The following is a 27,503-nucleotide window of genomic DNA, read 5'->3' on the forward strand; positions in this document are numbered from 1 at the left end:
TGAAGTCAAACTTCAACTTAACCGCATCCTGTGGGACTATTCAGGATTCCTAATACAATGTTATTATCCTCAAAAAATATCTCGAAAAACGAAAGCAAACGTTTGAAAACCACTTGGAAATGCGTGCAATTGTTGCCCCCTTCAGGGACCCGTCTGGTTCTCTATAACTTCATTAACCACGAACGGTTTGTTTCCTGCGGTAGTTTAGCAGACGACACCCAGTCGCTGATTTCAAGTACCTAAGAACAAGCTTGAGCCACGTCACTGTTAATTCTCCTTTCATGATTCAACGTCCCTAGTAACTCAATTAAGGCAGAAATGATGTAGGGTTAGTCACCAGTCAAAGCCAAGATATGGAACATGATCTTGGCTGAAAGCATATAACGTGACAAAGACTTCCTCCAGATTATGGGACTTGAAATATTTGGCATCTACACATACAGGCCTACATATAAACGACTGCAGAACCTCGTTATATAACCAATCTCTTTTTTTTATATAGTATTTCAAGTATAGTATTTCATGACTTATTGCAATCAATAAAAATGTAATCAATAAAAATTGGGCAATATTTTTTTGTACAAAGAGAGTCGTATTCTGTTAATAGTATATTCTAAGAATAGCCATGAACTCACGAAAGTAAGGTGGGTCAAGGAAAGAGTGTAAGGAGAGAATATTTTCTCTTTTCGGTACCTCTGTTTAAGAATGGCCTTAAGAGGAATTTTTCCAAGCATGTCATAAAAGGTATGAACTTTTCTTTTGTCATCGTAGTATGTTATATAAAGGCATACCAAAAATGAATTAATGTATATGCTGTATGATTGGCTATATCCCATAGAAGTAATATTCCTTTGGTTTAGTTTTGATATATATTTTTGTATGTAAAGATTTTAATATATATATATATATGTTTATATATATATATATATATATGTATATATATATTAATATAAATATGTATGTATTGGGGGTGGGGTCATATTACAATTGCTTTTGTTGACATCTTCTAGACTGAGACATGAAATATAGCTATCGGAAAGATCGTTAAGTCGTTTTAATACAATCTTATACGCTATGTCTTATACTGTACGAGAGAAAAAAATTATTCTCGAAAGACATACAAAACTTTTCGACATTAAAATGTAACATTTGTGTCTCATAACCTTGTGCAAAAAATGATTTGAAAGCATACCTGGATGTAAATTGTGATAACTGATCAAGGTTATCCTCAAAACTGCGGTATCCATGAGTGATTTATGACTAATAAATGAACACACGGAACGCGGTTTTGGGATCATTAAAGTTTTTCTTTTTAATTTGCCAGACGATTTTTACATAAATGACTGCAATGATATACGAATTCTCACTCTCAGGTGATTACTTCAGCGGTTCATTATCGCAAAAGGTAATTAATTAAAGAAAAATCTCCGAATAAACTTATTCTTAATTAATTTCATCTTTTTGCATCACATGTAACCATTATAATCTTTCTTCCACTCTCCATCGGTGGGGAGTGTGGTTAACTTAGAGAAAATATTCAAATTCGAAAAATTGGGTATATTCGTTATATCAACCTGACTCATCGTTTGCGACACCTATTACGCGAGTTATTTCTATAAGCTTTAATTCACACAATGAAGCGCTTGAGTAGAAAATAAGACATTAACGGATACATATTGAATGAAATATGTGTCGTGACACGATCTATTTTACGGAACTTTGAAAATCAGCAAAGTTCGAATCTAGTGACCACAGAGTTACAAACCCTGCACTCTGCCAACTGAGCTATCCATCCCTTAGTTGGCGGCGAGTTGTGTATGGATGTGTTCTACCTGCGCTGCTGCAGAGAGTGGTGGTTCCCTTTAAAGCCATATCCTTGTGGTGGGGCGTGAGGGGGGGGGCAGACAGAAGCCACAGAACTTTACATGCGGTGTAACCAGGGATCACGCCATAGTCTCATTCGATACAACCCCAAAAGCGACAGGGAATACATTTTCACATGTATGAAATCCCGTTCGAATCCCGCTCTATCCAAATTCCTTTGCATTTTTACCATTGTTTATTTATTCCCAGTTAATCTTCCGTCGTCTATTGACTTTACTTTATATCTTTGTTAAGGATTCTAAAACAAATTATGCCTTGCTGATGACATTTAGCAAATATGAACTTTTATCTCAGAAATGGGCCTAATAAAATGATTTAGGATCAGAGCATGTTGATACACAAAGGGTGCATTATACAACTGACTGGTATTTTGCATGCAGACAATGCATGGTATATATGAATACCAGGTGCCCTAGACAATATATTCACTTTTACAGGTTATTCGATTCGGCACCTAAAAATACTAATAAATAAGCAAACCAGCTTAAAATTCAAGCTAAGCTACCTGACGCCTAATACATTGCATTTCTATGCCAGGGCTGACTGTACCTCGGTAAAGCTAAGCTGATATGGCTTTCGCAAATCTTTAATTCATACGCTTAAATAATTTCAATCACAACGCAAAAGTTTTCACAGGGTCACCGTGTTTTTATTTTCTTATATAATATATACATATAAAATTGACATGTACAGCCAAAATCGTATAGGTTTGTCCATGTACAGTCAAAACTGCCTCCCTTGGGATTGCAAGGCCAATTAAGTCTAATTTCAATGTGTAATAGCTAATGTAATAAAGTTATCTTAGGATATAATCAAAGGCTAGTAAATGATGTGTCATAACAACACGTACAATTCACTTTCGCACGCAATAGCTTTATCTGTTTCATGATGACTATAGGTATGTATATGGTATACCTTTCAGATGCATTCAAGGGTTTTGTTTTTCAATCGCTCTTTCGTTGAGTTATCAGGATTTGCACGAATGCATGGCACAAACGCTTTTGCTATGATTATCACTTTCTGCATGGGCAATTAGTGAGATTCGATTTTTAAATATAATGATATGTTCGAAACAATAAATGATAAATATTTAATTGCATTGATAATTAAAAATCTGAGGCGAATTACACGGTTAATGATGGGGTGATGGAGGGTTAATGGGGTTGTGGGGGGGGGGGGGTTAGTTGGAGGAAATTATAAAAAAAAAATAAAACAATTATGAAGAACGTCTTGAAGTATGTCTTGGACTGCTCCAATGGAAGTATCCATACTACGCTTATGATTTCAGTTGGGGGCGCTAATCTAATTCTTAAACAATGCGGTATAAACTATGGACTTTTTAAGGCATTATGTCATACATTGCTAGCTTTGACCAATTACATTGATGTAACCTATATATAATACAGGTTCGACAACTACTAGGCCTACGTAGAAGCTGGAAGCTATTGAATTAATGGATTATTTATTGTAGCAAAATCTCTGACCAATCGCAATGTTCGATTTAAAAACAAAACAAATGCAGCCCCTGGGATACCTAGATGCATCCACAAGTCATTACAGGCAGTACGGTTCGAAGTACAGTTTCTGATTCCCCGATTAAATAATGCATGTCAGCAATGACTGTATAGGTCATGTCATGTTGGTGTGATGTTATTACTAATCTAGTTTGTAAATTCTGATTCTTTCAAGACCTACATCCGCTAAAACCTGTGCGCTTTTTCATATATATATAAACAAATGAAATTGTAGTGAGATGGAAAATAGTGAAACAACTTCCAGCCTCCACCGGGATTCGAACCCGGGCCTCCCGCTTTATATGCGGACACCCTAACCACTATGCTATGGACGCTGATTGTATGTCCAGAGGTTCGAAACCGGTAAGGAAGGTTGTAGTTCCACTGTAGGCGTTTGCCACCTATATCGAACAATACTAGTTCTCTTTTGGTGACACATTTTGCCTTACTCTAGAGATCAAACATGGTGCTGACCAACTCGAAATCATTTCTTAAAGCTGGATCTCGAAAGAGTAACTTTGAACAGACTCTGTTTAAATGAAATGGAAATAACGATATATATATATATATATATATATATATATATATATATATATATATATATATATATATATATATATGTATATATATATATGTATATTTATATATGTATATGTATATATATATATACATATATATACATATATATATATATATATATATATATATATATATATATATATATGTTTGTGTGTTGTATGTTTTGTATGTGTCTGTTTAACCAAACTAATACATGAAACTAGGCCTATGTATTCTGATCAACTGATTCTCTGTCTGTATTCTTTTTACTTATATTTTATCTCATTAAATCCTTCTTCTACTTTTTGTTCCAAAAGCTTCATGCCCCATAATTTGCCGATTAGAACGTTGGCTACCAGTGAGTGTGAACGTTAAAAGTTTTGTAACTCTTTACATCGACGATTCCACCTGTCTTCTATTACTAATAACATGTTGGGTTTTCTTAATGTAACACGAATCGAATGTTACACAAATCATATGCTATAATCCAACTTCGAAAAATCTTAAAAAATCCTCCAAAAATACAAAATCAATATCATTTCTACGATATCATTATACAGTTGTTCAATAACTTATATTTCACTTCTCCTTCTGGTATATAAAGAAAAAAATAAATCAAAACGAGAAGTCACAGAGTTATCGAAAATGGCAATCTCTGACATTTTGAAAGAAAATATGATTTCACATTGTTATTTATTTTGCAAATGTCAAAGAGAACGGTGGTAGCCTATTTGCATTTTTGTTATTATACTGTTCCCCGAACTTGACACAGTATTCTCTGCCAAGTTATATATATAGAAAATCGTAATGAGATGGAAAATCAAGAACAGTGAAAAAACTTTCAGCCTCCACCGGGATTCGAACCACGGGCCTTCCGCTCTGTACGCGGACACCCTAACCACTAGGCTATGGACGCTGATTGTATGTCCCACAGGTTCGAAACCGGTAAGGAAGGTCGTAATTCCACTGTAGGCGTTTGTCACCTGTAACGAACAATACTAGTTCTGGTTTTGGTGACATGTATATATATATATATATATATATATATATATATATATATATATATAAATATATATATATATATATAAATATATATATATATATATATATATATATATATATATATATATATATATATATATATATATATATATATATATATATATATGAAGGAATGAACAAATATGATCGTTTCGGAGGCATTTCACATTCATATTTGTTTTAACAACCGCAGGGAAAGATAAGCGATGGATTTGTCCCCTGATCAAATCGAAGCCAAAGTTATTTGCCTGATTACTTAAATGAATTTAATTACAAGCGAGTGTTGTGATATTTTCGTCAATAATGAAATCCAACTGGGTTGTAGAGTATTTAGACCGTTCATCTGCTTCTTTTCCCCTCCACTCGGTAAGAATATGAACACTCTAAAGCTACAGAGTCTTCTGGCTATTGTGCCGCGATACCAATTATCTCATCTGGTAAAGGCCGCGAAGCAATAACCTCAACAAGATAACAGAAGATGACACAGAAGAAGTAGAAGCTAATTGGAGACTTGCCTCAAGTATTATCGGATTGCAAACTCTCTTGAACTGATGATGACTTAATAAAATATCTAATACAAAACAAGAAAAAAAGAATAGAAAAGAAAGGCTAACCACGCAGGCATGCACAAAACACAGAGCCAAATGAAACTCTTGGCCACATTTTGGTCGGTCTAACTACATGTATAGTCTTTCTTCTTAATAACGGGATCATGCATGACGCCGACAGTTATCAAAACAGATTTGCAGAGAATTGTTTGTCTCAAACAGAAGTGAACAATTAATCTGTGGATGTATACATACCGACGGCGAAGGTCTATATTTTATCCTGAAGATATGAATGGCCTGATCAACAAGGTCACAGGAGGGAAAAAAATATATATGTCGAATACGGTCGGGTCAACTGGCACATGTAAATCTCCGTGTGTGTATACAATAGGATATATACTTAAACAGTGATTAGCCGACATACTTAGATCAACGGCTGCAGTATAGCTATAGTTTGATAATTACCATATGTACGGTAGCTATAGTTACAGGTGTTACTATGGAAACATATGATATTCAACATTTACAGCTTGATTGAATACAAAATATTAAAGCCTTCGTTTGCAGTATGGAACTTCATGATGTCACCTGGCGGAAATGAAGCGAAATAATTTACTACTTATAATTTTCACGTGTCTAGTTTCATCTAATCTCCGTTAAGAAAAAACTATTTACGTGAAATGGTACGGAAGAAACTATACTAGCCTATACCATCATTTTCATGTTAGGATATATACGAGGCCTACATACCGGGTCTTTATACTTAATCACGAATTATGACGGATATTACGATATACTCGAAAATCAAGTTGTTACTTAAGTATATCCTGACCGCGCGTATACGTTACCTTTCAAATGAACTACCTTGCACATTTATGACATCCCAATCGTATTACATGAGCTCATGAAACGGCTGAATGCAAAAGGCTATGCATAAACGGCTATGGCGCTTAATATCAATCACAGAACAGATTCCTGATGACACGATGGTTCGAGTTGTCGAATATTTCTTTACGTTTGGTCACAACAATGTAATTGGACTAACAGTAAAGACATTAACATTATTTAACATTAATAGTACATTAATAGTACATTAATAGTACATTAATAGTACATTAATAGTACATTAATAGTCCATTAATAGTAAATTAATATTAATGACAAATTCGGCATTTTGGTTTCATATCAGTGCCAACTTACAGATATTTTGTGTCTGTTTGGTCTTCGAATTATGGGATAACATTTACTGGTACGTTATACATATGCAATTATAATGATACATAATGAGGAATCCATATATTAACATATAACGACACATATGAGCGTACAATATATTAAATTATATTACATGAGAGGTGTCAGGCAGTTTTGTTTTTAAATGAAGAATATGGTAGATGGAATCTTGAATTTTGAAAACCCAAAATTTTTACGCGAAGTATACTTTTTCCAATCTATGTATAAAACCCTAGAATTCTTCCAGAACGTTATAAAGACAAATACCACGTGATTTTTTTTTCAGCAAATTGCCTTTTTCTTTCACCTATTTTAGAATATCTTCGGGTTCTTATTTATTTCAAATAAATAATGGCACTACTTTTGTGTTGAGTTCTTCTTCTGTTTTTGAGCTCTAAATGTCCATCAAAATCTCTAGTTTCGTTTAATTCGCTTTATGCCTTATATTGTAGATTGATATTTTCCTGTGTTCACACAGTAAAGCTATCACTATTCTTTTCGTGATGTGCATCAATCTTCCAGGGTCTTTAAGAAAACCAACGAGAACTAATTTTTTTCAATTTAGGTGGATATGTACTCATGCAGTTTGCCAGTACATTTAGAACTTTCAACCCTGTTCAATCATAAATCCGCCGGAGTATCATATTTCAAGGTAATTGATTTGGATTTATCTCGAGAGGTTATGAGTAGGCAGAAAGCTGGCCTATTGGGGATCAAATTAATTACTCAAGTTTGGAGAGCTTTTTTTTTTTTTGGACGGTCACATTAAAGATCACGGATTCCACATGTATACGGATATATTAAGATTGGACTTTAGAGGTGATGATTTTTTTTTATCTTTTCCGCGTCTGAAAACAAAGATTTGAACATTATTCAAATCTTTGCTCAAAAATATATAAAGACCATCTCAATGTCAGCAATTTGTCTATTGCTATATATACCCGAGCCTTGAGGCTTCAGACCGTCACAAGAGGAATCCGAAAAACAACTGTATTTTAAATTAAGGACAACCTAAATAAAGAAAGGAAAACAGATTTCTTCTCTTTCGAAATCCGTGATTTGGTTTCCATCATCTATTCTGTATCGATCTGTGTATGTTTATTCGCTTACTCATCTAACGTAGATGAACTTTCCCTTGTGCTTTAAGCGCTTCTTTGACATACTCTGGTTCAATTCGACCAAACTTTTTTTTCTGTTAAGCTTCCTCGAATCGACAAACGTTTGCACGTTTGGATCAAGTTACAGCTAAATTAATTTTGCTGTTAATTCCCCTATAGCTATTGATGTATAAGGTTTCTCGAGTTGCTTTGTCTCAACTAAGATCTCTACTCCTCTCCTTTTTGTGCGAGTAACTTCAGCCTAGGGTTAGTCGATGACGTTTGCGGGCTCATATAGGGGGGTACAGATTGGGTTAATTTGGAGAATCTTTTGGAACGGAAGTAGTCCAAATAGCATTCCCAAATGGGAAACTTTAACCTCGATGTGACCACAAAAAAAAAACGGCAAATAAGACGCCGCACGTGACTATTTTTTACAGTCTCTTCATGACGATAAACTGAAACTGTTGAACCATGAATTACTTCTTGTGACTTCGCCTGAGATATTATTTAGAATAAAAACAATTCTTTAAGAGCTACACTTCAGGTTGGATATGTCACAATATGGTGGTAGCATAAAATCCACTTTTATGGGAACAAATATTCTACCTGAAATCACACGGTTACATTAATCCGCTACAACATCACACCACGAACCAACTTACATTAGGCTTTAACTGTTAAAGTTTGAAATCGAAAAAAAAAGAAATAAACATTGCACGAAATACGATTGTCACAAACCTTTCTGTGTTAGAATGTAACTTCTAAGGCCATTACGTTACTTAGGAACTAACGAATTGTGTTAAAACCACATATTTCTTAGAGCGAGAGGTATCCAAGTATCTGTTAATATCACAGGACTCTTTTTCTAGTAAACAAACCAACGCAAACCACAGGTTTTAATGGCTAAACTAAACTCCAAACTTAAATATGATTTCATTGAGATGGTAATAACATTATCAAACAAAGGGGGGGAAATATTCAAATTGCAACTTTCTAGGCCTAATTGTGCTCCTCAGAACAAATAAATACATTTTATATTGTATTGTTTTAGTTTTTCCTTGTAAACCTTTCCTTTCCATTCTTAGTTTTCTTTTTTATGCAATATCCATATATTTCTCACCCGATTGATACCTATAGTCGTTAATTACCATAGGAATTGTATTGTCTTAAGGGGTGCGTTCTGTTTATAATCTTATCGCATTGTACTGACTGAAGTGTTTGTGTTACTGTTTCATAAACCCTAATGTAATATAGCCTCAAATCCTAACTGTCTTTCTCCATATTTTTTGTTTGTTTTTGTTTGTTTGTGACTTTGACTGTCTTAAGTGTTCGCTGCATCCCTTGCAATAAATGATATGACCAGCCGCGGTTAAGTACCTTTACAATTGTAACGGCAAATCACGTTAGACCTTACGCTTTGATTTGTTGCTGAGCCTTTTTTCTTTTCTTTTTGGTCTTTTTTATTCTTCAAATTTGATCATCGTGGTTTCCTATCAAGGGCGCAAACTTGAGTAAAGTATTCAAGGTCATTTATATAGGTGTATATATGTATAAAGACTCATGTAACGTATTAAGGCGTATATGGTTACTTTGGCAGTTACAGGGGAAATCATCAAGTGACATCATTTTAAGCAAATCTTGAGTAAAATAATACTGCGATTTTTGTAATATTGATATTAACATCGAATACTTTACAGGTTTACACGAGACGAAACGTTATTGGAAAAAAGATTGGTTTACAAACAAACTGTATTCCCTACAGACTTCGTATGTATTGATGCATATGAAGATGGTTGCCAACGTTTGGCCGCAAGTGTACAAGCTGTCTACAAATAGTCATTTCCGTGTTAATATTGTATTTTAAAAGTTTCAATACGATGTGTCTGTAGATCAAAATTCGTATAAAGTGTGTGTCATAATGTTGGTGGTGATGATGATTATGAAGATACACACATATATATCTATATTTATATATATATTTATATATATATATATATATATATATATATATATATATATATATATATATATATATACCACAGGAAACTGTACCATTCATATGTATTGATGTTATAATTTGCTCTCTAACTTTTTTTTTCCTTCAATAACTTCGAATTTTTGTTAATCTCGTCTTGAAATCTCCTTCGAAATTAGGAATTAAAGATAGAAAGAAATCCTTATTTACTTCATATTTTGTTACATTCAAGTTTTCCTTTTATATTCTATATTTCATCCTATATGTAGAAGGCTAATGTTACTTAAAATTAGCAAGAGTATCTTCCAAAAGTATTCCGTTACCTCTGCTAATGAGTTTACAGCTACGTGTCAATTGTCAACTTTACCCAAGAAAACGTAAAACGAAAGAAAAGAAACCTTACAAAGTCATAAATTCAGGAACAAGAAAGTCGTGTTAGAATTAAAATAAAGAAAAAGGGGGGGGGGGGTTATAAATGAACACATTCACGTTCTTCTTTATCTCTAGATTATATCATCCTTCTTCCTTTGTTATTTCCTTCTCGTCACTCAAGTTAGAAACTTGTTAGGCAGACGAACAACTGAAGGAAATGAAATCACTACTTGCCAATCATGTTCTCAAGGGAAATACAACAAAATTCATACTTGAACAAGTTTAGAATTGTATTAACTGTCTACCATAAACATCAATATGTTATCAAATTTCCAACGTAGCGCAGTTGAGTTTGATTATCATTATTAGTAGTAAATACATAAATAATTATAAGTTAGTAACCGCCTGAACATATAGTAACATGGATGAAACGATATCATATTTCTTTACAATAATTATCCTTTTTTTTTCGTTTTTTTTGTGGTTGTAAACATGGAGTTTCTAAACTTAATGAATAGTTGCACAAAGATTTTTTACGTTTTACAATTGTTTTCATATTCATCCGTCACTTTTCAAAAACATCCTATTGCTTTTTCTGTAATATTTCAAATAAAATATGATTTTAGTTAAAGACAAACGAAATACATTCCGAGCAGAGATAAACAAGTGTTTACATCACCGCTTTGATAAAGCTCATTGACAATCCGACACGGTCATTTATACAACTTCTATACTTTGTTTTTCACTATAGTACCCTTTTACTTCATTAGATTCTTATTGCAGGTACATGCTGTTGTTTCTTAATTTACCTCATTAATATTTCTGACTGACGACAATGTCTTGTATGAAACCAACAACCTCGAGCAATTGTAACAAGTTGTTACTATGTTATGATAATGGCTTAAATATGCTACCGTAGCTAACCCCGCCCTTAACCTCAACATGATAATGTGAGTTCGCATAAAATGTGTGCAGTGACTGCACAAACCCGCGCCCTTCATCTCCAACACCACCCCCCCCCCCCCCCCAACAACCCCCCCCCCCCACCCGGCGCTCGCCCCATCTTCCCCAAGAGAGTTTGCATAGGTGGAAAAGCTTCATATCTTCTAATGCCGTAGCGACGTGAACCAGAGTTGTCTATCGTAACGTATGTCTATGTCCTACCCCACTGAGCTATGGACACAGACGACAAATGAAATTCACTGTAGGCAGCGCCCTCAATATTTAAAATTAGTATTTGCTGTTTCAGTAAATTGATTTGTTGCAATCATTGAAACAAATAATTATCCAACGTACTTTAAGATCATTGGCGATTTCCCTGTTCAATTTACAGAAGTAATGAAACGGAAATATGAAATGCTATTAAAAAAATGAATAGAACTGCGCTGTAGCGAACGCTGGTAAATGACTGTGATAAAATGTCTTTAAAACAACCTGTTTGTGGTTGCTCTGGATAAGCAACCGCCGTTTTCATATTCGATGGAATCAAAACTGTAATTCATTTCAAATTTCAGGGAAAGCCGAAAAATTTGAAGTTTTGCATTGAACTATTGTTTGTGGTTAATACAGATTTAACTCCCTAATAAGTCTCGGAACAAATTTGGCAAAATAGATCGGTGAAAAAAAATAAGATCACAAAACTATAAACGTAATATAGACAAACAAAATTTCAGCTGAATAAAAAACCCAATTTGATGCGACTTTATTTTCATAAATCCGTTACTTTTCTTTTTCCATTCATATAAACCATTGATCATTGTATTTTAAGATATAAACTGTGCCAAAGCAAGTTTGTGCATTGCAGTGTATCTAGGCACCTGCGTCATAGAACAAACACTCACGCACTATAAAGACGTTTACTTGTGTTACAGAAGTTTATAACGGTTCTATTTACACCAAACAGTGAAACCAAACGAGATAGGTGTAAATCCTTATGTAGTGTCATGCCCTTTTCTTTTATTAAATTCGCAAAGAGGATTTTTACGACTCGTGAAAAATTGAACTTTATCGCATAAATTCAAATCGAGAAGTACCGTTGGCTTTATCACTTGGCTGCACTTGTTTAAATAGCTATAGTAGTATAGGAAAGTATAGTTATATCGGCTTTAGCCTTGGTTTCTGGAACTGCGAGTAATTTCATTAGGCTGTACGTTTGATAGTAAAACATACACAAGAAATACTGAAGTATAAAGCTGTCTTCTCACTGGAGAAAATATAAATTTCTACAAACAAGATTTGATCTCCATGGTAACAACTGGAATAAACGGGAGGTTTTATATTATTTTATTATTATTATTATTATTACTTTTATTTTTTGTTTTGGTTTGGCGATTTTTAACTTCGAGGCGTTCGAAACTATCTTAGCACTATATTTGGACATAGTAAAATATTAAAGGGTTACTGTTGAAGACCGAACAAAGGCAATGTATATATCAGTCCTGGCTGTATTTCTATAACACTTTGAACTTCTAATTACCCTTTACACAACCAAGGGTTAATGAATTAAAGTGACTGGACTATACATTGTAATTTCGTCTACTACAAACACCAATAAGTTAGTCCCTCGGTTGTTACACAAACTCAATGTAAAAAAAAGACATAAGACTGTCATGGGCTCAGGTTACATGTTTACAATATGTTACATGTTTTTCAAGGACAAATACGTTTGAATATAATACAGTGATGCTCTGTTGTTTTAAATGAAGTGAAAAACATTTTTACTGATAAGTTATGCAACAATGACCCGCTGACGTCATCATCAATTTTAGCCTTAAAGGAGCATTCCAGAGTTTTAACATATTTTATAGGTGAATATATTGAAAACCAGAATAGCAATATTGAAGCGTCATCTAGCACTGCTATTGAAAAAACAGTTTTCTTCTTTCTTGGACTTTGACAAATCTACCTAAAGTCATCCTCTTTAGAAAAGGTTAGTTTATAGGCTGCAAACAAGTTGTGCCTCTACCATAATTTTGAGATGTTCCTGCAGGTTATTGAAAGTAACTAAGTTAACAATTAAGTACATACATAGAAGTTTCATACACGAAAACATCTTGTTCAGTTGCTATGCTAAAGTGCTTGGATGATGTAGTTTTGACCAAAAGGTGCAGACAATATCCAGTAGTTATCTTACACAATCAAGTTTAGAATTCATTTAATTCTTTTTTTTATATATATTTATATATATATATATATATATTTATTTATATATATATATATATATATATATACATATGCAGACGTCACGCCGGTTAGAGAGCTTTATTCGAGTTTTAATCCTTTTTGTATCTTACATTTGGATCTTCCTTTTTCTTCGGACGGCAACTTCATTTTGGAGTTTGAAATTTGCTTATCATGTTCAACTTGATGCATGAAGCAATCAAGTCCAAGATTACAGACAAGCAAATCACATTAATTCTTCACTATTATTTGCAACTTGGAATTAATACAGTAGCTGTCATACGCTTTCTAAGATGCCTTTCATCCAATCGTTAAATCAAAGTCATTTTGTTGGTGACGTATGTAGGTGCGCCATCTCGACGCCTCTTGTGTGCATAGCAGATTCTTTTTTTTTACCAAATCACGTGGAATTATTGCTAGCAATTTATAAGGCTTTGCGTAACATTGATTTTTGGCCACCAGTTCTCTCATGCGTGAGGTTCTGCCACAGTTAGTTTGACGTTTTTCCTCATGTCTATCTCTCTCTCTCTCTTTCTTCTTCTTCTTCTTCTTTTTCAATTTAAACTAAGCATTGTTCGGTCCAATTGCGTTCAGTGAAGCTTATAAAGTAAACTGAACAGCATCATGGTCGCGCGTTTTTCTTTTGGGTCTTGGCCTAATTCATCTCCTCGGTGCGGTGTTTTAGCGAAGATGAATATCATTAAAATTGTTCCTTGTCAAGTATTCATAAAATAAAATAAAAACGACTCTAGCGGTAATTGGATTAGAGTAGCCCGCAGTTACTCACAATATAGGCTAATTTGTCAGAATTAGTAAATGGGGTTTTGAAAACAATTGCTGCATGTTTACGTGTTTTCACGTGCAAAAACCCTAATGTTATTATGGGACGCAATATTCTACAAAACATTAATTGAAATGCCACCTTCCTTCCTTGCTCTCTTCTGCATACAAATCCCTTTCGTTAAGGTGTGTTTTATATGCAGTTGTAGACAGGTGTTTTATATCACCCCCTTTTTTCAATCTCTTCGCAATCACTGAAAAGGTCAGGTAGCCAAATGGTTTGTTTCTATACGAAGGGATTCATGAAGGGATTCTTCTAGAAAGAAATTAACGCAATAGACCGAAGAAGCACATTTTCTCATGAGATCTGACAGTTTCATCAAAGCATAACAACATAGTGCTTAAATATGGTATTAGTTAAAATTTCAGTGAAACGGTGTATGAAAGAGGGTGGGGGACGAGGGGGGAGATAAGATTCAAAAGGTGTATGGGTTGAGTAACAGACAAGATCTCCTATCAAAATATCTTGCTTAAAATACCCTGGAACATCGGAGATGTAACGGTGGATGTAAAACTATATAAGTAAATGTTATCTTCATCTTATACAGTTGCGATGGAAAATATAAGGAAGCATGCAGGCTTGACAAAAAAACGTCGTTGATGAAGCATGACAGTTTATCTTTAAAGGAAAACAGAGAGGAGGTTTTGTCTTTTTCGTGCAGTCTTGCGTTTGTCCAGGAAATGTCGCACTTATGGTTGCCAACAAGGTAAACACGTGCCACAGGAATAATAAAGACTTTAACTTCAAGCTCCACAAGGTATGATGAATTGCGTTTTGAAGTTCAGATGTATAGTCTCTATACTAAATTTATCGAGTGGAAGCTATATATACATATGCAAACGTCCTTTTAGGTTTGTAGCCTATATATATATATATATATATATATATATATATATATATATATATATATATATATATATATATATATATATATATGTCAACTTACTGGGACAACATATACATCACTGGAATAGAACTTTCCCTGACAAAAGTGGCAGAGAATTCACTCAATACTTCAATAAGGGAGCTGCCTTTTTCACAACGTTGGCAAAATAATTTAATTCATACTTCAACAATCAGGGAGCTGTCTTGTAGACAAAGTTTGCAAAAGAATTTACTCCATACTTCAATCAGGGAGCTGCCATTTAGATACACTTTGCAAAGACTTTACTCCATACTTCAACCAGACAAAGTTGGCAAACAAGCTTCTTTGTATTTCAATCGGGAGCTGCATGTCATGAAAGAACACACTGCCTCAGTTAAAGTTGACAAAACCTTTCGTTCCGAATAACCGCAAAGATTGACAACTTTGTACATTCGTTGGCGCATGATTGATTCATGCCTAACCTATATTTCACTCTAAATGATGTTAAGCGGATTAATTGGTCTAAATAGTATTTCCGATTTCACGACGGGATTTCTATTTTTCGCCGTGGTATCTGATTGTAATAAGCATGACCTGTTTATCAACGCGAACCTTTCCAAGTTATAGTTCGCATCTGATCTTAACGCAGTAAAGCAAGTTTGCTAGTGTCGTTTTATATTTAGTTACGACCAGAGCCATGTCATAGCCACATAGAACTGATTGGGATGGATATTAACTATTGATTAATATTTGTTATTCCAATTTATATAAATAGAATAGAAATGAAAAGAATCAATTTAAAAGAATAATAATAAAGAAAGAACTACGAGCTAAAAATAAATAAAACCCGCAATAGAACATAAATTCTGAAACTTTGAGTGCAGTAATATGCTAATACCATTATTTTTTATGTGAATTTTCTTTTAATTCTACCAGAGTATAGACAGACATATTTATCTTGATATAGAAAGTGATTATTAAGACATTGAAAATTATATAGGCCCTGGCTATGGTCAATGGCAGGTAATAAAGATATAACTGTAACTTTTGCAAAACTGCAATGATTGTCAAAATTTGAATGGAATTTCAAAACTGTATAAGCAGTGAAAATCCCTGATTGTGAGGAGATAAAACGGTCAAAGCAAAGTTTTCTGGACAAACTTGAGATTATGCATGTAAATCACTTCTACTACGTATAGACAGGCACCTTTTACTGGAAAACGTGACAACTTTAACAATACTTTTAAACAAAAATCGAAAAAAGGTTTCAAGGAAAACTTCTCTCTCAAGATAGTGATCCTGAGTACTCCAAACAGCGCCGCGTAGCTATAAATGTACATGTTAACAAGTTCTACCAAGAATCTCAATTTACATTGATAAATCGACAAAGTTAATGTAGTTTAAAACATGAGGTTTTTCGTTTCATTTATAGTGCTAATCTACGATAAATAAAATCCGAACAAAATGGTTCACTTAACAACAGTCTCTATTAAAGCTAACACTTTTGTCTACAAACTATGTGTGATTTGATTTCATTAGGGATTTGATCTGCTCCTAGTTTTTTTTTTTTTTATAAAAGACACGAGATAGAGGAAAATTTGATTTACGTCTTCGAGATGATCGTTTCCTTGTCAAGCATGTCATCGGCATCTAGAATAAAATTGAAAGTTATCAACTTGATCACAAAGTAGGGCTGGTTCATGGTCATAGTAATATTATCATTATAGTTTAATTTTGTCCTTAAATGTAGCGAATAAAAGACAATAATATAGATACATCGTTTCCGTTATGTAAAACATGACACAGTTTGACCCTGGAAGAAATGACAAAGGAACATTGCATGCATGAAGCATCTTTTTCTTCTTTTGCAGACATATAACATAAGAAGGCGCAAAGGGTCATGGAGCTTACGGGTTCATTGAAATAGTAGTGATATAACGAAAAGAAAAATAACAGAAATATAACAGATACCAGTGAAAAGTCGTTGAATTTCAAGCAGTTATACATTTCCTGTTATGTTTTGTCTCTTATCTGTTATACTATATGACTATTATTATTATTATACAATACAAGGAATCTTATCAAGTTTGTATATATGAAATTTGCGGAGCAAAGCAACCGTCAAAAAAAGAAACGAAAAAAGAGAGAGAGATTTGAGCGCATTAAGTGATCTATGGCATAAACATCTGAGTACGCGATTGCCGACTGCTGCACGATGATCAGGACCGTGAAATATTGTGATCATGGAAATATATCAAATGCAGGTTTATGCCATGAAGCATTTAAACAAATTGATACAAATGATCCAATAGTGTGTCTTTTTACAAATAGCTTTCTCCCCGGCCTTCTCCTTCTATTTTTTATGTCACGAAATCTCAAGTGCGCTAGGCGACAAAACCGTTCGTGCATCAAGTATTTTTTTGTGTCTTTCAACTGTTCAAAGGGTTTCATAACCACTAAATAGTATGAAACGTTTACGTTTCAGAAGATTGATTGGTTGGGTCTTAGAAAATGTATCCACGAGGACCGCACTGGTCGAAACCGCATGAGGTTATAAAGTAAATACTGATAATACCTCAGAACAGATTTCTCATTGGGCATCTGTACGAAATGCATCTTGTAGAAGATATATAGAGGAAACCAGACTGTTGTATAAGATTTACATTGCAATTTGTACAGTGATTACTGATGTATAGTATATGCTATTCCGTTTCGAATTCATGCAAATGAGCAGTAAATGAATTTATGGTGGTGAGGGAGTGGAGTGCAGGGGGAGCGAAGGAGGAACAGCTCTAGTCTGGTTTAACCACAAAGTTCATGTCAGGAATTACGGTACTCTAAAATTTCATAAATTGATAACAACGAAATATTGATCATCATTTAGTAGCAAATGTCATTTCAAGTAATACATCTCACAAAAGTTCATTTCTGTAAGTAACGTTTGCCGCATTATTTTTTAATGTCTGGATCTAATCGAAAACTAAAACTAGTTCTAGCAAGTAGTATCTTGGTAAAGCTGTTAGCGCCCTGTCCGCCCGTGCCTGATACCTTGAGAGTCTGCTAGTATATATATACACACTTTATGATATAGTTTGTTTATGCCATCGTATCATCCCGGAATGACACATTTTCCAGAGGACTGTCAATTCTAGCATTGATTATAATCCATGCAGTTGCCCCCGATCGACAAATTCCTCCGGGACGTTGTGACAAACGGAGTAAGATCTGATCGTGGGCAGAGAACTCCATAGGACATTTGAAAAGGCATAATAACATTTGACACTTATCTGTGGTCAAGGCCCCTTTTTTGTAGCCTTGGGATTTTCTGCTGTTTGACCTAATTGTATTTAGGTTGACCAAAACATTAAGTATTTGCTGCAGTAAATCTAATCGGCAAGAAATTCCCATGTGTTCTGTTTAGAAATCTATCAGTTGTTCTTGAAAGACATGCAGACTGATATATATAAATAAATATATATATATATATATATATATATATATATATATATATATATATATATATATATATATATATATATATATATAATATATATATATATATATATATATATATATATATATATATATATATATATATATATATATATATATATATATATATACTAATGTTAATCACAAACAACTTCACAGCACAATGAAAATTCGTACATTTGTTGGTAATTTTGACAACTGTTAATATAGGCGTAATCGATCCTATATTACCATGACTGCATAGGACCAATCTTTCCTATACAATCAAGGCTGTTTCGGCCTAATCTTCCCTATATTACCACAGCTATAAAGCAAAATAAGTCACTAATTTTATGCAAAGAGGTAGTTTTGAAAATTGCTAACAAACTATATTGAAAGCTAATCCATTGAGATAATAAGGAACGGGGTTATATTAAATAAGAAAGTTTCCTACGACTTCACTGTATTCCAACAACAAACGTCGTGCTTAAAGCATTTACATACCGGTACCTTCCATTAAATAAAAACCTGCACGATCAGTAAACTCAAAAGGATTTTATTTACAATATATCAATAGAGAAAATGGCGACTGTATATTTGCATAGTTTGAACAATTGAATTTATTATGTATATCATGATCAGGAATTATTGATTCGCGGAACTGATGCCCATTATCATAAATACAGAACGATACTGTTTCTCATAAATTAAGCAGAAGTTGAACACCTTTTTTTTGCGGAGAACTGTAAACAATTTTGCAATGTATGTAGTGGCCAAAGGTTATTCTTTTTCTTGTTATGTTTACTCCGTTTTTTTTGTTTTTGGAAATCGTCGAAGTATTTAATACAATTTCTGCTCAGTTTTAGTTAATATAACTGAGAACGAATGTAGTTCGCTCAAATTTTACCAACTTTTTCGCGAAGTTCTCCTCTGTTTTGAATTAATGAATTTGTTTTGTTAATCATTCATAGTAATGTTATTAAGGCTGCATTCCACTTGTGAAATGCTTCCATTGAGGATTATATTTCAGAAATATGAGATTGAGAGTATTAGATATCATGTGCCATGTTTCTATTTATCTTAAAACTATTTGAATTAGCATTTTTAGCTTATTCGCGAAGTTCTCTTATATCAGTCTCAAGATTTTTTTTTGTGACATAACAAAGTCAAACAATTTCATTCCTTCTTCTTATATTTCCAGATTAGTAAATATTCAATAATGAAGTGTAACCTTATATCTTCATGCAACAATCGTGTTTGCTTTTATATATAGAGCTCACCTCACTCAATTGAAATAGACCTTTTCCTCAAGAGAACACTCAAAATAAAGTTTCTCTGTTTTGTCTTTGGCAAGTTCTGAACAAATAGCATCGAAACAAAACAATTTACGTTCGTCAAATAGCATTATTATTCACAGAACCGATCACTTTACCGTTTTATTATATCTCAGAACAATCCTTATTTTATAAGAAAAGTACAGCAAAAGGAGAAGTTTTGATTTTGATGCTTCCGTCACGGAAGACTGACTTTACATCCCAGTGGGATCAACATTGCTGAAATTACTACAAATACCTGTAACTTTACACTTTAATCATTTGTTTGGCTAAACATTACAAAATGTACTGGAAGAAAGTATTCTGTCATCTCTAATTTCATATATGAATACCTTTCTGCAAAGCTTTATGCATTTGAATATGAAAAGGGAGCCATTTATGTCAAACAATTGTAATTGTACGCCGTATTAAAAATGTTTTTACATGATAAACCACATTAGCAATTGAGTATTTGAACTTTATTTATGTTTCTAAGTCAAAGTGATTTCATTTATACACCTAGTTGTCAAGTGCTGTAACTTAATGTTGCAATGTGAATAGTAGAAGATAGTGAGATATATAAGGAAAAAATTCACTTTAACTCCTGGTGCATTACTATGACATAAGTTAGCTTTTCATTTCATATAACATGAAATCCGTCACTGTCCTACTTAACAATGATAGATTCTAATACTTGGGGAGAAATATGAGAACAAGGTGTCCTTGGACAGGATACATAATGTATTGATTTGTGAATGCAACTTAATATTATTCTAACTTTAAATCTTAGATAGAGATCTAGTCCGCAGTCTCAACAGTTTGGTTGCTATTAATGAATGAATAACCAATTAATAAGTGTATCATGTACAAACGTTTGAAATTGTTGTTCCATGTCAGCACCGTCTCGGGTCGATTTTGTCGGACTATAGAGCAATAGATGAATCATGTGTTCAGGCACCATATTCTAGTGCTGGAAGAAAGTATTCTGTCATCTCTAATTTCATATATGAATACCTTTCTGCAAAGCTTTATGCATTTGAATATGAAAAGGGAGCCATTTATGTCAAACAATTGTAATTGTACGCCGTATTAAAAATGTTTTTACATGATAAACCACATTAGCAATTGAGTATTTGAACTTTATTTATGTTTCTAAGTCAAAGTGATTTCATTTATACACCTAGTTGTCAAGTGCTGTAACTTAATGTTGCAATGTGAATAGTAGAAGATAGTGAGATATATAAGGAAAAAATTCACTTTAACTCCTGGTGCATTACTATGACATAAGTTAGCTTTTCATTTCATATAACATGAAATCCGTCACTGTCCTACTTAACAATGATAGATTCTAATACTTGGGGAGAAATATGAGAACAAGGTGTCCTTGGACAGGATACATAATGTATTGATTTGTGAATGCAACTTAATATTATTCTAACTTTAAATCTTAGATAGAGATCTAGTCCGCAGTCTCAACAGTTTGGTTGCTATTAATGAATGAATAACCAATTAATAAGTGTATCATGTACAAACGTTTGAAATTGTTGTTCCATGTCAGCACCGTCTCGGGTCGATTTTGTCGGACTATAGAGCAATAGATGAATCATGTGTTCAGGCACCATATTCTAGTGTGGATTTTAACAAAAATGAAGATGTGGCCGGCCCTGCAGGGGTCGCTGAGGGCGACTAACATGATAACAGCATTTTGACTTAGTGGTATTTTCTATAGGCCCTCTCCATATTTAACAGTAGTAACGACTAACGAATGATCTTAAGCCATTTTCAAGCTAATTTCTCCCTTTTCTATTTTTCATCATCAGGTTACTGTGCAGGCGACATGTCTTACATTGACTGTGATGACCATTGATAGATATAACCTGATTGTTCACGCGGTCAAGTCCAGAAATACGAGGACAACGACTAGAGCTGTTATTATCAACGTCTTGATTTGGATATGTAAGCAGTTTTTCATATACTGAGCTTTGCAATCAAGTAATGAAGGTGAATAACAACGAAAATACTCACAAAGACTAAAAACAATATACTCAAGTGGACAAAAGAAGAACATAGTATCAGCATCCTGGTGAACTTTGCATCATATGTATCGTTTCGAGAGAGAGCAAAAGTTAAAGTTGACAAGTTTTGTACTAAAGTGAACTTGAACCAAACAGGTGTGATGTCACAAAGTTTACCTTTCATATCCATCAAACTCGGGATATGCTAACAGAATATGTATACGTTAGAGTTATTGAAGTACTGATAACTTTAACATCTCCTAAAGCAAAGTTGGAACACTTTCCAATTCAAGGTTAAAACAGCAAAGTTAAAAAGGTAAAAGAAATGTTTTTTTTCCCGTCGGTTTGCAACTATGACGACACACCTGTTTTACTTAAATTTCACTTTTGGTAGAAACTGGGACAATTTCAATCATGAATATCTCGAAAATTTAATATTAGGATTTGCATGCAAATGTCAGCATGATGCTTAGAATGTTATTCTTTCATTAGTAAAAAAAGTCTCCGATTTCTACAAGGCCAAGTAAGACAGTGCATACGATCTGTTATCCGAAAGTCATCATAAAACCACGAATACAATACACGAAATACCATCATAAATACATAAACTACACGAAGACGTGTAGTGGAACTAAATTATCACAAATATCGGTTCCTGTTATCAAACATTATTCAAGAAAGCAAGGCGTACTTTGAACTTGACCCTTTGCAATTTTTAACATATAAAAGATATTACCTACACCTCCATAAGCAAATGCTCACTGTTGATGGATTTTCCCACCACCACCACCACTCACGTATACGGGTCAGCGGTTGTTGAAACCGCCGTGAAGATCTTAAGAATGTAAAGGGACTGGAGATACTAAAAGCGATGTTTTAGAGTTTGGTAATCAATTTTCATCAAACCAAGCGAGTATTTCTCTAAATAAGACTGAAAATTGATAAAATCGAAGTCAGAGCAAGGAGCAAGTAATTAATGATTCAATTCGTTTCTCTACATGTCCTTGCCCAGACAGCGATTAAAATGTGAAAGAGCAATTCGGAATATTTTAAGTCTCATCGATTTTTACATACGAGATTTCTAAGTTAAAGATAATACTTTCCCTCTTTTTTTAATACATTTTCTTGGAACTTAACTATCAAGTTACATCAAAACAATGTATTAGAAAGAACTCGAGACTTGTTTACTTCTAATAGACTGTTAGTCTATAGTTTCTCATGTTTGGAATGTTGCCCATTGGATATTAAATGTAGTAAATAATATCAACTTATCCTCTCTCTCTCGTTCTCCTTGCAGTTTCTTTCCTCCTGCATATTCCGGCCTTTGTAGCTGCCAGCACGGACGAGCAAAGTAATTGCGTGCGCAAATTAAACACACCAAATGGGAAGATTTACCACTACGTGATCACTAACCTCTTCTTCATGTACCTGCTTCCGTTAGCCATAATAATCTACTGTTACATACAGATATTAGTGCAAGTCTGGCGCAAAACATCCGAAGGCACGGAGAGTGCGCAAGCACAGGCAAGGGCATTACGCCGAAAGAAGAAAATAACCAAGATGGTCTTTATCGTCGTCGTGTTATTTGCCATTTGTTGGGCACCTGTTCATATCGCCATAATTACAATACTGGTATACGATACTAAGGGGCAGGACGTATCAGCGGCGATATCGTACTTTCACGTATTCACATTAATGTTAGCGTACCTGAACAGCATCGTCAATCCATTCGTGTACGCGTTCGCCACGACCAGTTTCAAGAAATATTTCCGTCGTGTGTTTGCATCCTGCACATGTAGAAGAGTCGGCGGAGAAATGATGACGTCGGTGAGTATTTCAATGAAGACCAAAAGTGAAAGATTAAGCGTTACCCAGAACGGAGCGTCCAAAGACGATTCATCGATTTGATTTTGAACACGCAAAAAAGCAAAGACCCTTAAATAATGAGGCTTTATATCATATGAACTAATTCATTTGCGAGGTAAGTAAGACCCTCATTCTCATCTATACGGTGTGGCAACGATGACGAGGACTGCACCCATGCGATTCAACAGAGGAGAGAAATAAAACCAGTACGCAGTGGGGGCATTTCATGGTAATGATACTTCATAGTCAATCAGCTTCCTTGGAACATTTTCAGCCGTCTAACGCTAATACCAAAGATATGATGAAGATCTTTGAAATCAATAATCATGAAAATGCTGGGATGATTCGAAGATGATACGGAACTCATTCTAACACTGCAAACAGGTGGCAGATCCTCTTAAATGAACCTACCAATCAGCTCTGTTCAACAGTTCTATAAAGTACATGTCCAGATCTTGTAAACTCACTGCCAGTGTGTTCCATGGTTGAGCAGGGTAATATTGTTGATGAGGTGTCATTACACTTCATGAACAATCATTGAGAAACGTCAGCTGACAAATTCTATGGTTTCAACTTAACGGTCGCTATATACAGTGGCATTCGCAAATACGGGCAGAGGAAAGGATTTTACATTCAGTCGTTTACAAGTTACAGACCTCCTCCGGGACAAGGAGGTCTTTCCATAACGGTTCATTCTTAAAATCAGTCCGGCCCCTCCTCCCTCCAACTTTGAAATCCTGCATGTGCGCGTTACTGTCATTATAGTTCAAGCTCTCACATTGATCTCATGATGATTGCGATGAAACATGCACTGGGGTCAAGGGTCGGGATCAAAGACCAACTTAACGACGACGACGACGATTTGACATTCTATTAATTTTGGACAATGTACACAAGACAGTGTCGGTTCCTCCTCACAGCAAAATATCGGTAGGCTACCCGTGCTGTTTGTTCAAAGTACTTGACATGTATTTACCTGTTGCTAACTGAAAGTCCACAGTAATTACCTGGTGGTCAATAAGAAGTCTCAGTAAAGTCTTCTTTTTAATGTTCCCTTTTCCTACGCCTGAAATAATCATGCATTATAGCGAATAGCCAGATTTCAAACCCAGTATAAACATGCCAACGAGCTTCTTGCGGCTGTAGAGTCTGCAGGCTGACTATTACAACAGACTGACTTTAACAACATCCTGACTATAACAACCCATAACAGAACTGGTGGTGTCTTCATTTCTTTCTATAAGGATTTGTGTATAAACATACATTCAGGTAACTGAAATATAGCAATGAGCATATTTTATTTACCAAATGCTACCAGTATTTCGAATGTTTCTGTGAACGCGATGTAGATTAGATATATGAGTATATCATCTTGACAGTAGGTGGTCCAGCGAATGAACTATGTAGGGACTGAACTCATAAGATATCCAGAATTGGTACCATTTTGTTACTTGCTCCAAAGAGAATGTATAGTGGTGCTATTTGTGTACACGAACTTCAAGATTGCGTAAGTCTCACTCAAGTGAATATTTCGTGCGATTAGAAACCGATATTGCTGCCATATCATTTTGTCAATGTTAGAAAGCAAAACTTACCGAAGCAAGATCTGTGTAGGTTTGCTACACCTGTTGTGCATGCTGCGCATTCACTAAAATATTTCTCCTTCAGAAAAGCTTTAAATCAGGAATCCTCCTTTAAAGTAACCATGTTGTCAGCAGGCTTGCACTTATACGTCACGGTGCTTCACTATAAATATAAATATATATATATATATATATATATATATATATATATATATATATATATATACGATTATTTATAATGGCAGATACTAACTGATAGTCCCATTCACAATATAACAATATCTGAACACTTTAGCTTTACGTTTGAATTGACTCTACAGAAGAAGAGAATTAGTATTAAAGTGTGATATCAGCAACGAGAACAGTTCTTCGATTAGGATAGTGTAAACATATGGTGACATAATTTATACCGTTGACGAACGTGGTTAGGACTATGTGTCGGTAGCTTTCTCCGTGAGTAATGCTGATAAACGCAGAGTCGATCTCTTGGCAGTAAATCGACTGAACTGAAGACGTGCGTCATACCATGTTAACCATTCTAAGAATTATGCGTAAGAGTTCAATTTTGTTAACCAATCACAGGTTTGTGGAGTTTCCATTTGAGGGTAGGTATGTCATGGTAATATGCAAAAGTAAGCATATTACCTTGGTGTGTCATTTTGCTCTTGACAAGGATCGGCATTCCTTTACATGTAATGCTTGCTCGCCACCTATGCTTCACATGTTGTATAATCGAGGCACAAAAACGGCGTAACAGATATTTCCCGTTTGTTTAAAATAGATGAACTCTGACATGACGATTGATTATTCTTCATCTTTAAGTGTAAATTTCATTTGAGCGTTACTGCTAACGTTATTTCGTCGACGTCAAATGCAGACGATAGAGACTGTTGTCGGTGTAAAGATTCATCTCGTATTGTTTTAAGTCATAATTTATGCAGCTGTCTAGGATTTGACGATTATAGATAACGACTTCGTCTCACACACCAAATAGCCAAATAAGCTGGCGAAGACTGATACGAAGAGTGTAAAGCAAACACAGAGTTGCTTAAGATGTTTGCACAATTTTCAATGGAAATCTTTGATGTTTAAGTAAGTATAAATTTCGCTTACTGGAACAATTGTGTACATAGTGAATTATTATTTTCATTTGTCCACGTGTTATGCATATTAATCAGAAAATGCCAAATTTGACCAATCAGTACAAAAAAGAAGGGTTAAAAATAAATCCTACGTCATCAAAATTTAGTCTTAATGTGACTTACTGCTTTTTGATCTATATGGAAACGCGTTGTAATATTCGTTTTATTTTATTTAATAAGTGTACCCAAACCAAAAGTCACATTAATAGTCAAAACTCGGCAGAAGAGTTAAAACCATGTCATTAATATTCATGTTGAAGAATTATAATTTTTTTTTTTGGGGGGGGGGTGAGGTATGGAAAGCAAATGTAAGTTCTAGGTAGCTAGATTTTATTTCTTAATGTATGATCGTATTTTAAACTACTTTGCAACAATCTGCAGGCCAAGGTGAGACAATGTTAACCAGTTATTTGTACATACATAATCTATTGCTATCTTGGAAATTAGCTTTGTATCATAAAGTCTGCACATGGCTGTTGATTTGAATGGTTTATAGTTAACAATCACAACTACCCATTAGAGTTGATGATAAAAGGTGACACACTTTCAAGTGTGGCCAAGTTGTAAGTTATTTTTCAAAAATGTCTTTAATTGCTGTTTAACTAAGTTGATTATAATGTACAGAAAAGTCTTGGAAATAAATTTATGAATGAACTCAAAACGCTTTTGAAGTTTATCAGGTTTTGTACTTCTATACCTCAAGATAGTCACTAAAGTTTCTGCTCAGTCACATCAAATCAAAAAGTGCTATAGCAACACGACAGTGCCACATTCACACAAAGAACAATAAATGACCTAGGTTTAATGACTGACATTTGCCCCCTTTCCTTCCCCATTCCAGTTCCCTTCTCATCACTTTCCCCAACATCTACCTCCCATCATGCAACCCAAACACATGAACAACATTTTTGTTTTTTCAGTTGATTAACAACATTCACCAAACCTATTCATTATTACACAACGTAAGAATGCAAGTTGATCAAACTAAGACACCTTTCTTGA

At 34.3% G+C, this 27,503-nt stretch overlaps 1 protein-coding gene across 2 annotated transcripts in view; it reads left to right on the plus strand.

Annotated features, from left to right (window-relative positions):
- LOC139978744 (G-protein coupled receptor 54-like) overlaps window positions 1–27,155 on the plus strand; it is a 71,031-nt gene extending 43,876 nt beyond the window's left edge. For both annotated transcript variants that reach the window (XM_071989203.1, XM_071989202.1), the window contains exons 3-4: window positions 21,716–21,851; window positions 23,208–27,155. In XM_071989203.1, the coding sequence (XP_071845304.1) occupies window positions 21,716–21,851; window positions 23,208–23,818 (747 nt within the window). In that variant the 3' untranslated portion in view covers window positions 23,819–27,155. The remainder of the gene's footprint in view (window positions 1–21,715; window positions 21,852–23,207) is intronic.
- Window positions 27,156–27,503: the final 348 nt, after the last annotated feature.

The sequence above is a fragment of the Apostichopus japonicus genome, chromosome 13, assembly GCF_037975245.1.
Source record: "Apostichopus japonicus isolate 1M-3 chromosome 13, ASM3797524v1, whole genome shotgun sequence".
Classification (NCBI taxonomy): domain Eukaryota; kingdom Metazoa; phylum Echinodermata; class Holothuroidea; order Aspidochirotida; family Stichopodidae; genus Apostichopus; species Apostichopus japonicus.